This window comes from Gavia stellata, chromosome 3 (genome assembly GCF_030936135.1).
Source record: "Gavia stellata isolate bGavSte3 chromosome 3, bGavSte3.hap2, whole genome shotgun sequence".
Lineage (NCBI taxonomy): Eukaryota > Metazoa > Chordata > Aves > Gaviiformes > Gaviidae > Gavia > Gavia stellata.
Genome location: NC_082596.1, coordinates 76,987,208 through 77,003,005, shown reverse-complemented (window position 1 = coordinate 77,003,005; position 15,798 = coordinate 76,987,208). Strand labels below are relative to the sequence as shown.

The following is a 15,798-nucleotide window of genomic DNA, read 5'->3' as shown; positions in this document are numbered from 1 at the left end:
TGCGAAAGGCAGGTAAATTCAGGAATATGAAAACGGAAGAAATTTCCTCCTTTGCCACCTCCTCCCCTTGTTGCTCCTAGTCCTGCTGAAGCCCTAGCAATAGGGAGAAGGCAAGTGCAGTCAGAATAAAGTGCCCTTCATGAGTGTGGCTCCCTTCTGATGGGTATTTTCTTGGGATGTTTTCTTTGGTTGGTTGGGGTTCACTGTAGTATGTGGAAAAATGTGTAGTAATCAACTGATTAATAGTAGCCAGGTGACCCTCAAAGGCAGTAATAGATGCATGGGCATTTCTTTTTTTCTTCCTTTGTGTTCACTCATGCTTGCAGGAGAAATAAGGGACTATACCGAACACTTGTGCCATACCACCTGCCATAAATACACCACGTTTCCAGTAACTGAGCAGGCTACCATTATAGGGTTTTCCCTCCTGCAAGAGAAGCTGCATTTCCCACTGACTGCTTCATTAAAAATGGACCTATTAAAAGCTCTTCAGTCCCATAGGAACTGATGCAAATTGTTGAGTGGTAGGTGGCTTTTTGCGTTTTGCATGGCTGTAGTCATTTCTGAGAATTATATATAGACGTTAAACAAATTGCTTGTCTGGAATTTAAGAGCAGAATAAAGCAAGACAGAGCATTGTTGGATATTAAGCAGTGCTATGGTACATGTACAACAGGCAGAATGTTCTGCGACAATACCAAACATTTTTGCACACCGCATAGACCAAAATCTGTTCCCCAACCTATCTGTCTGCAGTCCTGCAGTCTACATGCTCTCTTTTTGCAAGTCTAGCATGGACCTGGTGAGGGAAGCCAGCTTTTGCAAGCGGGGGGCAGCAGTATTTTGGATCTCAGACATACTGATGACATTCAGAAGCTAGTGAGGAGACCATAAAACTTAAGAAATTAATAAATATGACCATGGCTGTTATGCTTTCCCACTGCAGCTTGTTGGGTATCAGGTTGAAGATTTTTTTGGTGAAAAAAATAAATTATGGAAATTGGGCTAAAAAGGTTAGGATAAGGTTTGAACCCTTTCTGTAGGAACTCAAGCCCTCAAGAAAATGCATCTTCTGTAATTCCGGGAAACAGAGTTGATGGGGCAGATATCTTAGTTACAAGGAAAAGCAAAGAGCCAGCTCCGCTGCTTAGTAGGATGTGAAGCCAGCCACAGCAGCTAAAGACGTGACCTAGCATACCGTGGCTGAACAAAGAGCTTGTAGGGTTTTTGTCCCCTCCCCACCTGAGGCTACCTCAGCTGCCCACACCATATTTCAGGGTGGGGACCAGGTTGTGCTGGGACTACCTGCTTTGGCAGCACATTTATTATCCAAGGGGCCACCAGCTGTCCGCAGCTGGCGCTCGAGCCCTGGGACCTGCAAGGTCCCCTTCCAACTGAAAACCTGAATTTTGTTTCTACCCCACTAACCCTCCACACGCTTCTCCCTGGTGCTTGTGGTCACTGGTCGCTGGCTCCTCGGAAGATGGTGTGTCGCAAGCGGAGGGCAGGAGCTTCCCGGTATCGCTCGCCACGCCGTGGAGCCAGCCATCTGTCAGCAAAACAGGAAGGCATGGGTTCCCTTTCCCTCCTGGGCTCGTTTCGCTATTTTCGGGAGCTGTACTTCTCCCCCGCGCAGTGCCAAGCTGGTGCGGTCTGAAGGAAAGGCTCCCGGGCGAGCGAGGGGCCAAAGCCTGAAGCTGCTGCTCTGCCCATCTGCTGTGGCTGGAGGTGTATTCATTATTAATGGAGGTAGTGGCGGTTGCTGCTCAGATATGCAGCCCTGCCTGGGTAAATGAGACATTCTTCAGCAAATTGCTTCGTTTTTTGATTGCTGATTGTACGCGTGTCACCAAGCTGACTCAAGGTTCATCGATGCATGCTCAGTAAATTAGAAAGAACATAACTATGGATCAACCAAGAGAATGAATTCTGTGCCTACAATGACCCAGGGCCATTTAATTTTCTGCTTAATTTTGTTGCAGTCAGTTTGCATTTTGGGTTATTATGCAGTAGGAAATTAACAATAAATAACAAATTTGGTCCTCCTGTGCTTGTAATGATATTTTTATAAATCTTTGTAATGCTGTTTTTAAAAGGATCAAGGTCTGTGCCAGTCTGATACTCCAGCAAGTATGCAGGGAGGAAATAAAGAGAAAAATACGTTATTCTTCCCAGATAATCTTATAGTTAAATAGCAAAGGGTGGGTTTTTTTTTTCCTTTCCCCTTCTTTCTCCTCCTCTGTGTGTGTGGGGTTGGGTTTTTTTTTTCTTTTTCTGTGTATGTATGTGTGTGTTATTTTGCATTAACTTAAGGCTCCTCTTCTCTTCTCAGATAACTTGAGGAAAATGGAAACAGATGAGGCTCAAGATATGTCCCAGGTTTCAGGTGAGGTCCTTAACGAATACTTCTACAAAGAAAATCCTAAATTCCTGATCATCTTTCTAGCACAAGTTTCTCTTGTTGTCAATAAAATTGCTTTGGGTCTTTTTTAAAACCAGAGTGGAAACTGAGATATAATTAATGATATCTCTGGATATCAAGCCCAACAGTGCATGGATTTTTTAAAAGGAACTGGGTAAATAACGACGTCAAGGGAATATAGAAGCATAGATGTAATTTTACATTAAACCTATGGTAGCGTATCCCTGAAGCGTGGTCAGGTGCACATTTACACTTTCTTTTGGGAGCACAAGGTTCACCAGGTGGGAGGGAGCAAATATTAATAAAAAGCAAACGAACTGTATTTACTACATAGGGTTATTTGACTTTTTCCAGAGCATTCAGTTTTATTTATAAACACTAAAAAAAAAAAGAAAAAAAAGAAAAAAAAGGACTGATTGACATGAGGCTTTATGCTTGTAACTGCTTTTGTCCAAGCTGATAATATTTTGAAAAGTTTTTAAGCAGCAGAGAAGTTAGGTTTTTAAAATTCACCCTGTAGTGGCATGGATAGGATTTTGCAGTCTTACCCCATATTGATATTCCTATGGGGGGGTTTATTCTTAACTTCCTTGGAGATTGGTTCCTTAAAAAATTGGCTTCGCAAGATAATACATATTCATACCGTTGTGCCTCTGCAGTTGAAAATGACAAGTTAGCCTCTTTCCTAGTTTCCCTAATATGTTGGCAGCTGCAACAGTTAATGGCTTTCAGTTTTCACTTTTAGTGTTCAGCCTGGAGCACAACAGCCCCATCACTGAGGCCGCTCCCGGCAGATACCTGGGCATGCAGCTCTTTAAGAGGCAGCTCTTGGGCACTGCTGGCTCAGGACCTGAAAGCCAGCTGTAGGAGAATGCGAAGGTCTGAGTACAGTGTGGCTGGCTAGGTCACTGGGTTTTCCTGAAATACATGAACACAACCTTTTTTCTCTTTTTTTTTTCCCTATCTCCTTTCTAAAAACGTTGAGGAGTTTTCTCAAAAATTGGAACTCAGAACTTTTAGCGTCATCTGAAAATTGAAAATCAAAGACATTTTCTGTCTGAAAGAACAGAAATATAGTAATCCTTCATGCCAACAGAAGATTATCAGTTACGTTTAGTATAGGGAAGTCATTCCTAGTCAGCCCTGTGGAGGCATGTTGCACTCCCCTCCTCAGGTAACAATTTTTAAATTGTAACTGGATATACTTACGCATCAGTGTTCTGTCGCATGCTGAAACAATTTGTAAATGAAATAAAACCTGTCTTATACATGCTGTGCTTGGAGCATGTGTGGCCCTAGCAGAAAAAGCAGTGGGGTTTTAATCCTTTATGCAAAGCACTGTGGACCTGCTTGGTGCAGCGAGAGGCACTGTGATTCGAGCCCAGACCCCTGCCTGCTGCAGAAACCCTTTCCTGGTTGCGTGAGTTCCTGGGGGCAGGAGCACTGACCTCCTCTTCCTCTGCAGCAGCACAGGCTTGCCTGGATACCCACACCTAACCTTTGCGGTATTCTTCACAATGGCATTAATCTGAGCTTCACACTTGTTACCTCTTACCAGAGCATTGCTTTTTTTTCTTTTGGCATGGGGAGGAGCAGTGTGGGAGATGCTGCCTTGAGTCAAGGAGTGGATTAGAAGGTCACACACTTTGCCTTCCTTATGGTCTGCCTGTCCCCAGAGAGGGAAGATTTGCAAGAAACTTTTCCATTTTGAGTGTTTGTGTATATGTCACAGAATCACTACAGTTGGAAGAGACCTGTAAGATCATCAAGTATATATGTATATCTATGTATATAATTTGTAGCACTCAAAGTTTTCCAGGATTTGAACCACTGTAGTACTTTCCTGTGCCCTTTAGCTTTTCTAGCAAATCATGCTGATGAGAATAGTACTCTTCTGTGATGAGAGAGTGTTCTCTTAAAAACAAAATCAGTGTAAGAGGAATTTTATGTCTGATAAGAGGTAGACCTACATAAACAGATTATAGAAAAAAAAATCTGCTTTGAAATCTTCCTGCTGTTCCTGTCATTGAGCATCTGGTACTTCCTGTGAGCAGAGGCTGTGAGTTGTATTGGGTTGTTAGCTGGATTTCTGAACAACTGGCCAAAGAAAGAGCTTGCTAATTTACTTTCATTTATGATCCACGTTGTGTGTGAACTCAGCCTTCTGGAAACAGGAGTTTGTCAGATTAGGTTCCACAGATATTGGCGCTTCGTAAGCTCTTACTAGACCTCAAAAGTAGAGGATCTGAAGGTACAGGGATGTTACCTACTCCTTTCTCATAGGCTGGTGAATCCAGAAAGGAGTTTTCACCCTCTTCTCCTCCTCCTGTGGTTCTACATGCTTCTAGGATGTTTCCTTTCAAGATAAGGGAGCTCTACTATATATTGGGGACCAGTTAGACAATTGCATGGTTTCAGGTGTGTGAGATTGTCTTGTCAGCTGAAAAACACTTTTAGGTATTTCTCCTGCTCTGTGACTAACACTCGTCAGGTGTAGCTTACTCTCTGAGCCTATGGAATTAAGTGACTTGGTTCACTACCACACTTGGTTGTGTTTTAGAAAAAAAAAAAAATTGGAAAAAATAAAATTAGTTTGGGGGGTTTCTTTGGGGTTTTTTTGTTTTGTTGTTTAAAACAGAAATAAAATAGGTCTTTAGAAACAGTCTTCTCAGCTCAAAAGCAGTGTTTTGCAGCCATGTGCTTTATGCAGCTGTAGCTGACTCAGGTGTGGCAGGGGCAAGCCGGGCCAAGACACTATAAAACTAGCGTAAGCAAGCCAAACCCGACATGTGCACAGACATTCCCGCTTCTGGGAATCTAGGCATGGCTAGCTCCTAGAGGAACTGAAATACTGCATGACTAGTGCAGAGTTCACACGTTTTATTTTTCTCCTGAAAGTGATATTTCATGAGGCAAGCAGTTGCAGTTCTGAAATGAGGAGAGAGCTGACATACATTTAACCAAACGGTATCCGGCACCCGTAAAAGAGAGTCAGAAAACACAGATAATATCTCACTTAACAAGCAGTATTTTTCCTGCCTTTTTTTTTCTTTTTTTCTCAGTTCTAGGGCCTAACAGTTAAGGAAGGTGAAAAAACAGTGCAAATGTTTCCACATCTAACATAAAAAGATCCCCTAGCACCCACCAGGCTGTGCCACGCTTTGCAAAAGCAGGAAGAAGAGTTTTGCATTTGATGTTCTTGCTAGGTCCTGGGAAGGTGGAAATGAGTGTATCCTGGGCTGGTATCTCCCACCTGAGAGCCTGGGTCCCGTCCCAGAGCAACCCTCTTCTCATCACTGGAGGTTTGAGGTTCTACTAGTGAAAAGGGGACGTGAATTGGGTTGTGACTCTCATCCAGAAAAATGTGTACGTTGCTTTTCATGCAAAACTTCTCCAGTGATTCTAGTGTTTTCATAGGAAACAACCCTCAGGTAGTAAATACACCCAACATTAGTTTGTGAAAGGATAGGGAATGGGGTTTCTGTAAGAAATCCTGCTCTGGCTTTCTTTTTAACAGTCGTACCTCCAGCAGCACCAGCCTGGCATGAACTGAATTGCTCTCAGAACTGAATGGAGATGTTAAAGAAACACCAGGCTACGGACTTTGGTAGGAATAAAGGATGCATAAACCTTACTGGTCTGGGCACTTTGTTCCCTTCATATCTTTCCTCATGTTTTTAACTATATTGCTAGGGCAGAGATGAGGAAACTTATTTAGAGAGAAGTTGAGGGTCTTACCAGGCACCGTTGATAGGTTAGGCACTTCTCTGATAATTTTCATTCAGAAATGGCAATGTTTGGAAATCTGAGACCATCTTCCACAGCTTCAGGATGAATTGGGGGAATGTGTGATACAGCCTGCAGTTGAAGTAATCTCCATTTATGACTTAACCGAGGGCACCATGAATCAGTGGCAGTGCCAGAAACAGAATTTCAAGTCTACAGCTCCCTTGTCTTTTTTATTTCGTAAGTCAGGTGGGTCTTTGTAAAAATTAAGGGGGGGAAAAAAAAAAGACACCCCCCCCGCCCCAAGATTAGATTGCATTTTTTGTGCTTCACTTCTTATTTTTGAGCAAAAATATAAAATGGGAATGGAATAAATCTATGGTACTTTGCTCTGTTATGTGAAATTTTAATAATTTACGCCAGTATTTGCCACTAGGTGTTTGGTGAGATTTTTTAGCTCCATCTCTTCGACGTTCTGGACATGCCTGTTAGAAATTAAATGGGAAATTGTTCCCTCCTTTCCCCCACCCCCTTTCCATTTCTAAATTCATTGCATGTCTGTAAGATTACCATGCAGTAGTGAACTTATCATGGTGTAACAATTTCGATGTAGTTAAGGCATGAAATACAAATATCATGCTCTAGAATCCAAGACATATATCTATCTAATAAAAATATATCTATTTTAAATCCACTATTTTTACCCTGCCTTTTTCCATGCAGGGATTTCTCAATCGTGTAACATGGAAGAAATCAAATTATATGAAATGAGTCATTAAAGCCAAGTTTACTAAGTTTTCGCAACTGCAGTCTCCTGCAAAGAGGGAAGCATCCCAGATCTCCGGCTTCTGCCCCACCAGGTCCATGAGGCTAGTCTGATTCATGCCACCTGGGCAAACGGCTATTAATTTAACAGCTAGAAGATTGGTATCTATTTAGTGAACCAAACAGTTCACCGTAAACTGTGAAAGTACTGATCTACTAACAAGTGTCTATTCCAAAAGACTGCTTTGACTTATGTTTAAAGCATCCTACTTAGCCTCCCTATTGTAGGATGCCTAATTACACACTAAGCAAGTTTTGATTTTGTTTGCTATCTGTTATCTCATAGGTCTGATACTATGTGTTTATATTGGTTTGTAGTCAAAAACGCCTTCAGGTTTTTAGGGTAAGTGTTCTTCTGAATCTAGACTAAGTCAAAGCATCAACTTCCATTGTTGTAACTGGGAGCACAATTTGAACCTTGGAAGATGCAGGTGGCTTTTGATTACTATTACTTTTTAACAAATTTCCTTAACCTACATGTAGTGTCAAGAGAGCTGATTCTGACCAGACTGCCTCTTCCCCTCCAATTAAACTTCTGGGTTTTTGTTTTTGTTTTGTTGGAGGGGGTGAAGTGTTGAAAAAGCTGAAATATTTCAGCTGTCTCTCCTCACCCATGCATCCTATTTGTAAGAGATAACTCAGCTTGGCAGGATGGGACTTGCACTGGAAAGTTGCTGGCAGTTAAGTTCCTTACAGTCCATAAAAATGGTGCAGAAAACTACAGGAATAACTAAATAAGGAGCTAAACAGTGAATGGCAAAAACTGTTTCAATGAACTTCCTTCCTGCTTTTACTTTCCTCTGCTGTAAAATTCATAGTCCTTCTTTTCCATTTACGCAATCCACCTTCACTCTTGCACTCGCATCCAGTGGGTGTGATTTTGCCCATTTAAGAATACCCTGCAGAAGCTGGAGATTGGGTGGACCTTATGAAATCATCTAGTCAGTCCCTCCGCCAGTGCAGGACTGTTCCTTCCTTACCTCTGAGTCCTCTAGCTGCAGTTTTAGATGGTTCACCTGATGCCACTCCCACCACTCCTGCTCAGAGATTATTCCACAGTCTGATAGATGCATCATTAAGAAATGTAGTCACCCACTCATTTCATTCATTTAAACCTAGATTTGTGCAAACAACCCAAACCAGCTAATTGGGAAGATGACTTAAACCTACCTGTCATTTCCCCCCCATCACGATCAGTATAGATCGGAAAGCACGATGCTTTTCTCCATCCAGGAGGTTGGGGGGAAACCATTTTCTTTTTTCAGGTCAAATCCATAACTGGCATCACCAGACTGTTGTCACTTAAGCTAGATTTGTTTTAATTTTTCCTTTTCTGAGAAGTGATTCCAGAATTAATTAATGTCTGTGTGTTAATGAGGGAATTCTCATTAGAAAAAAACCACTAATTTGCTAGGCCTTGGTGCCATGAAATTACTGCCCTTCCTGCTGTGCTGATTGCCACGGGATGTCTAATAGATTGCATCAGTGTAAATTGGTAACATCCCCATTTTGGAGACAAAGGTCTTACGTGAACATTACGGAGTTCAAATCCTGCTCTGGGCCTATTCCATTCTTTGCTATTAATGCAAAGACCAACCTTTTAGTAATAGTTGATGAAACTAATCACTTAGATAATTCTTTTTGTAGTTGTTTCCAAGGTATGCTTTTGTTACAGATGTATGAAGTCATTTTAAAAAAAGCCTTGCAAGACAGGGATAATACTGTGGGCGGAACATGTATGCTGTGACTGAGAGCTAAACCAAGAAACCTCACTATTTCTGGAAGTACAATACTTAGCAAGAGAGTTATTTTCCTTATTGAATTGCATTTGGCACTAAAACAGTTCCATAATACTTATTACACACTATAGCACCAGACTATTCTCTTCTGCAAAACCTTGTGTACACAAGATACTGGGGTTTGTTTCCTCGTGACAAATACGAGACCATAAAACCCTTGAAGTCATGTTTTGACTGACCTCTGCTAATTGTACATGTTTTAGGAAGTCCCAGGAGCTAGAGGAACTTAACTGCTTGTAGGCATAAGGATCAGCCAAAGCTTGATCTGTGGGTATTAGTGAAGCTTGCCGAAGATGTGGTTGAATTTTTAGTTGGAGATAAAATTTTGTTTTTCAGGTAGTTCTGTTAGAGGCCCAGAATACTTGTGTGTTAGACTTCACTATGTCATTGAAGCACATCCAGATGTGCTCTCAAGGAGCATTTGTGGAAGAAAGAGGAGTTTTTACAAAAGATGACCATTTGATAACCTTTGTAATCTGTCAGTCTACATTGGCTAAACTGGATGTTCTGAGCATAGTAGATGGAAAATATCCATGTGTGTTACAAATATCCAAAATGGTAAGACTGATAACTGTGTATCCAGACTTCAGTAAATTTGGAAGAGACATTGGCCATGCATTCTTTTCACAAATACAATTCCCCTGTATTCAAAAGAAACTTTCTCTGCAGGACAGCAGGTTTTGGTCCTAAGAACGTCATGCTTTTAGTAGTGTTCAGGTTTTTTGATAAATTTTATTTGGTTTGTGGTTCCTCTTACGGTATTATTTGAAAATGGGGCTACTCTGATGACTAACTGATGATACTTTCTTCACTGCTAGGAAAGGAAAGTCCTCCAATTAGTGATGTCCCAGATGATGCTGATGAACCTATGCCTGTACCAGAGGACCTTTCAACTAGTACTGGAGGTCAACAGTGTGCTAAGAATGAAAGAGTCTTGGGTAAGATGATTAGTCCACTCTGATAAGAAATATTAGTACATAATCTAATAAGACAATAATGTTAAAGTACTATATAGCAAGCTGCTATTCAAGCAGGTCCTGTGCCTTTTCATCATGTTCAACACAGGATTACTCAGGTGCTTAGTGTTTTTTGCACAACCTTCTCTTTGGGAAAGGCATTTTGAAGGACAGCAAGTCTTTTCATCCACAGAGAAATTATAAAGATCCTACTATTTATCTTATTTCTAAAGCATGACTGATTGCATGAAATTCTCCCCAGGAAAGATGGTTTTCATTCTGCATAGGAAATGGAATTAAATATGTGGTTCCAGGTCAAAATTATCTGAACTCAGATTTGATAAAAATTCAGTGAACTCTCAGATATTTTTATTATTATTTTTATTATTCATTTGAATGCTATCTTGAATGTTATCTGCTATTCAGATTTCTCCAGAAATGACATATTAGAACATACATAATATTCATATGTTTCAGATTCCAATATCTGATCTTCATTTACCCTTGATTTTTTTTAACTGGGAGAACTTTAGAAAACACTTGAATTCTGTTCTTTTAGGTAAAAGTCCACAACTGATAAAGTCTGTTAGAGTAAAATAAATTATTGTCCAGAGATGATTTTGCAAAATGCTGATTCTTCTTAGGGATCCCACACTCCACACAAAAGGCTAGCAATGCTGCTGACTAGTGCACACATCAGCTCACACGTAGTCCACTAAAAAAGACTAGATGATATTACTTGAGCACAATGCTTGTTTACTAGTAAGGGGAAAAAGAAAGAAAAAAAAAATTAAAGCACAATGACCACAGAATGCTGTGATCAATGCCGTATACGATAAAAATATTTCAGGAGAGAAGTGACTATCAAAATATGTTTGTTTATCCACAAATACAAGTATTGCTCATCATTTTTACATTCCTATTGTAAGAATGAGGGTCAAGGTGGAAGACTGTTTACAGGAAGATTGCAAGTGCCTTTAAATGTTTATTGTCTAAGGAAGTCCAGTAAAGGACGGTAGGTGGAAAAGGAGGCATAGAAGGCAAAATAACCAAGTCAAGGTAATACAGCAGGATGGTGTCAGCATTAGGAATAGACCTTACTCCCAAACTCCTGCACTAGCTGGTAGAGAATGCAGCATGTTATGCATCTTCACTTTATTTACCACTTGATCCCCTCTTACCAAAAATGTAAGTGTAAAGTTCAGCTCCTACATGCATATTGACACACCTTATGAACAAATTAATTTTTAAAAATAATTTTTAATAATCTGATCACTTACCTAGTGCTTTGTTTCTCAGTCCAAAGCTCTTTGGAAAAAATCTTGCCTTTACTGCTTGTGTATCAAGTCAGTAAAATGAATTAAGCCTCCTTTCTCCCATAGTAACTAAAGCCTACAAAATATTTAAGCCTTGATTTAAAAAATAATAATAATTTAAAAAATCCATTGTTCAAACCCAAACAAACAAACAGGATTTTTGATTGCATTGAATTTGCTTCACCTTGCAAATACGATACAGAACCAGCAAAGATGAAATTTATATTTGCTCATGATATAATGATTCTCCCAACAGTTCAATTATACATCAATATAAACACATATTAGAAGTTACTGTAATAAAAGGAGAAAATGTTATCTTTGGTGTCCTAAATATGCTAAGTTCCATTGGTTGTTCTCATTAGTTTTACTTTGTGCACTCAGCAATAAATTAGATTTTCTATGTCCTGACTTCAACATTTTTTCTACAGCCACTTTCTCTACCCATAGCTCTTTGGTTTTGAAGGGTCACATCTTGTAGTGAGACATTTACCATAGCCAACAGAAACAAAGAGAATTCACAGTACTCTGTTTTATGGATGATCTTAACTGTAGGTATCAACTCCAGCGCTTGCGATGTTTGTCTTTTCTGTAAAGCTGCATACACTTTTACCTCTTCTACTGCTCCTTTTTCTAGCTCTAAACTAACTTCTTGAAAACAGTATACTGAAAAAATTCATTCTCCTTTTTCACAAAAAGCGTCTGAACACATGCCCCAAACATATCAGGAGCCGTATGATTGCTATGCACATTCTGGATTATTGTCAAGAGGAAAATCTGTTAGGGATAAACCAATACCTTAGGCGTGGTGTTTGGCCTATATGATCCCATAGATGTATTAGGGATGAACGGGACTGTCTTTCTATGTAGGCAGTGGCACGGCAGTGTAGACAGGCTTGGTGTTCAGTGCAACGCTGTCATCTCTAAGTCATAGAATCATAGAATGGTTTGGGTTGGAAGGGACCTTAGAGATGATCTAGTTCCAATCCCCCTGCCATGGGCAGGGACACCTTCCACTAGACTAGGTTTCTCAGAGCCCCATCCAACCTGGCCTTGAACACTTCCAGACATGAAGAGGAAATGGCCTCAAGTTGCACCAGGGGAGGTTTAGACTGGATATTAGGAAAAATTTCTTTACTGAGAGAGTGGTGAAACACTGGAACAAGCTGCCCAGGGAGGTGGTGGAGTCACCATACCTGGTGTTCAAGGAACGTGTGGATGAGGCATTGTGATACATGGTTTAATGGGCATGGTGGTGTTTGTTGGTTGATGGTTGGACTTGATGATCTTACAGGTCTTTTCCAACCTTAATGATTCTGTAATTCTCTGGGCAACCTGTTCGAGTGCCTTGCCACCCTCATAGTGAAGAATTTCTTCCTTATATCTAATCTAAATCTACCCTCTCTCAGTTTAAAGCCATTACCCCTTGTCCTATCACTACATGCCCTTGTGAAAAGTCCCTCTCCAGCTTTCTTGGAGGCCCCTTCAGGTACTGGAAGGCTGCTAGAAAGTCCCCCCGGAGCCTTCTCGTCTCCAGGCTGAACAACCCCAACTCTCTCAGCCTGTCTTCGTGGTCCTCCTCTGGACTCGCTTCAACAGGTCCACATCCTGCTTAAGTTGGGGGCCGCAGAGCTGAACGCAGTACTCCAGGAGAGGTCTCACAAGAGCAGAGTAGAGGGGGAGAATCACCTTCCTCCACTTGCTGGTCACACTTCTTTTGATATGGTTGGCTTTCTAGGCTGCAAGCGCACATTGCTGGCTCATGTTGAGCTTTTCGTCAATCAACACCCCCAAGTCCTTCTCCTCAGGGCTGCTCTCAATCCGTTCTCCACCCAGCCTGTATTTGTGCTTGGGATTGCCCCAAGCCACGCGCAGGACCTTACACTTGGCCTTGTTGAACTTCATGAGGTTTGCACGGGCCTACCTCTCAAGCCTGTCAAGGTCCCTCTGAATGGCATCCCTTCCCTCCAGCATGTTGACCGCACCACACAGCTTGGTGTCGTCGGCAAACTTGCTGAGGGTGCACTCAATCCCACTGTACATGTATGTCACTGACAAAGATGTTAAACAGCGCCAGTCCCAATACCAATCCCTGAGGAACGCCACTCATCACTGGTCTCCACTTGGACATCAAGCTGCTGACCACAACTCTTTGAGTGCGACCATCCAGCCAATTCTTTAGCCACTGAGTGGTCAATCCGTCAAATCCATGTCTGTCCAATTTAGAGACAAGGATTTCGTGCGGGACAGTGTCAAATGCTTTGCACAAGTCCTGAAAAAGTAGTTTGAAGAATGATAGATAGCTGGGAGAGTATTGTAAAGACCCACTGATATTATGTGTATCTCGTAGCTGGGAGATAGTCTGTGGCCTATGATAACTGACAGGCGATGCACATGAGCAGATATGACCAGGCAACAATTTTTCTCTATATGACTTTCCTAATGTCCCATCTGCTTCCATCCTCAAAAGGGGATCCCCTATGCACTTTGCTGTATTTCAACATATGATTTACACTGCGTTCCACTTAATCTGTAACACCCTGAGATGTCCATACAGCATGCACTGAGGAAAGGTAATTTGAATCAGACACTTATGGAAGAGGGCCACTAGGCTCTGGAGTACTTTTTTGTACATGTAGTGTTATAGAGGTAACAATGGAAATTGCAGGTTTGTTAAATGAAAAGAGTAAGTGTTTACCTCATCTTACTAAAATTAGGTGAGAAATCTGTTGTTAATTTTAATCAGCCTGTGACATAGGAATGTTCAAATGACCGTTGCTTACTCAGATTTGTAGTAACACTTCATGAAAACTTTAACCCTGGAGTCAAAAGTTTAATTACCTTTTTCATCAATTCAGCATTTTAAAGGTCAAAGATTAGGGGAAATAAGCTGTTTTTAGAAGAGAAAGATAGTCTCTAGCTCCTCCGCGTGTTTTCAAAAATCTCCTTTCTTGCTTCTTCCAACCCTTGACTTGAACATGGTGCTATAGACCTGATAGAGAGAACCATCTGAAACATCTCTCCCGCTCTGAGAATGAAGGTGTAGTAGACTTCTGAAGTTAAAGTACTCAATTCACTTGCCAGATTTTATTGGGTGCCTTCAGATTTTGAGCGTCTCACTGAAAATGACTAGAGAGGGTGTAGATTTCATACGGGAGGTGTCCAGAGGTTCATGAAATGTATGCTTTGACTTGTGTCCCCAGACAGAGGCACCCAAGACATGGGTTGCTTCTCACCAATGCAAAAATGATAAGCGGGTGTGAAAAGGTCATTTGTGGAAGTAAAGTCATCAACAGTTTCTAGTAATAACCCCAAGCAGCACAGCAAAGCAGAAACATATTAAAAGATGTGTTCTGGTCACTGCTATGTCTCTTCGTTTCCTTGATGAGCTCGTTATGTTTTTAATGTTGTAACTCCCAGAATGCCGCTATGTGTTGAGCAGCTTCCTCCTGCAAACTTCATTTCTGCTGCTCTGTCCACTAGATCTTCTTCCTGCCTTGTCCTCTTCTCCACACCAAATTTCCTTCTCAGGCTGATCTGGCACATCTAACTTTTTTATTATTTTCTTTCTCACACTGCTCACCCACCTGCTCTACATTTAGTTTGTCTAGAAAACACAGGGAACGTTTTCAGACAAGCAAAGAGCTAGATTTTCACAGCGCTTTGAGGCACTAGAGTCTCCATTTTACCATCTGTCCTAAATATCCTTTTGAAATTTTGATCTAAGTTATTTAGGAATACGCAACCCACTGAAATGCCATTCCATTAAAAATCAGTGCTTTGCAGCCTGTTTTGGAAAGGCAGCCCTATTTCCCATGCTAACCTATAACACAGGAGCTGATTTGAAATATCTTCTGCTGATTCTTACTGTCTCCGTTCAAGTTTCAGGTTAAATGTTGTGTGCACCTTTTGTGGATAATCAGTAGTGAGCATCCTGTACGTAGTAGATGGTTGCAATTTAGGGCTGTTTCTGCCCTGGAACTGTATTCTAATTCAAGCCATGTGTGGGAAGCTAGTGATTCAGTGAGCTGTAGGTCAGACCCTACTTCATGCAGAAAAAGCCATTTGCTGCAGTGGTAGCATTTGCCTAGAAAGGCAAGCAGTACCTTTCTTTATCCATAACTGCCCACACCGTAGCTGGCCATCAACGGGTAAAAAACAAAAAGCCATCTCACAGTGTTACTGGCCTCAGAAAGAGGCTGTGGGCTCACCATTTCTGCACAGGCAGCTGTCTGATGCTGAAGATGACCATTTAGACTTCCAACACAGAAGACAAGGATTTCTCACTGAAAAAAGTGATCACCACCATAGTCACAGATTACAGTCCATACCTGGAACGTATAGAGCGTACAGATACTCTTCTTTCTGAGAGGAAGAGGTGAGGAGAACTCATCTCACAAAATTGGGTTGAAACTGTTGGACAACTGACAGAAGATGCCCAAAGTAACAAGTCAAGGTGATCCTAGATGTCAGTAGAAGACAGGTGAGATTTACATGAAGTTAGAAACTCTCTATTTGTTTAAAATAAAGGACACTAGTATGGGAAGATACGTTAAAAGGAAAGAACTTTTTGATGTTTTTCTCCTCCAGTGGGAAATGCCAAGTGACTGATGTTACCTCTCTCCCACAACCCACTTACTGAAGCAGAAGCTTGTGTAGCTGCAGAGCCTGAGTGCCTGGCATCACTGGGAACCTGGCATTGCCTTCGCACCCTGGGGTCTTCCCTCCTGGCCATGGGTATTCAGAGTTGGTAA

The 15,798-nt window shown here is 41.4% G+C and overlaps 1 protein-coding gene across 14 annotated transcripts in view; it reads left to right on the top strand.

Moving 5' to 3' along the window:
• Positions 1-2,346: 2,346 nt before the first annotated feature.
• IKZF1 (IKAROS family zinc finger 1) overlaps positions 2,347-15,798 on the top strand; it is a 56,133-nt gene continuing 42,681 nt past the window's right edge. For all 14 annotated transcript variants that reach the window (XM_009815205.2, XM_009815204.2, XM_009815202.2 and 11 more), the window contains exons 1-2: positions 2,347-2,386; positions 9,591-9,710. In XM_009815205.2, coding sequence (XP_009813507.1) covers positions 2,347-2,386; positions 9,591-9,710 — 160 coding nt within the window. The remainder of the gene's footprint in view (positions 2,387-9,590; positions 9,711-15,798) is intronic.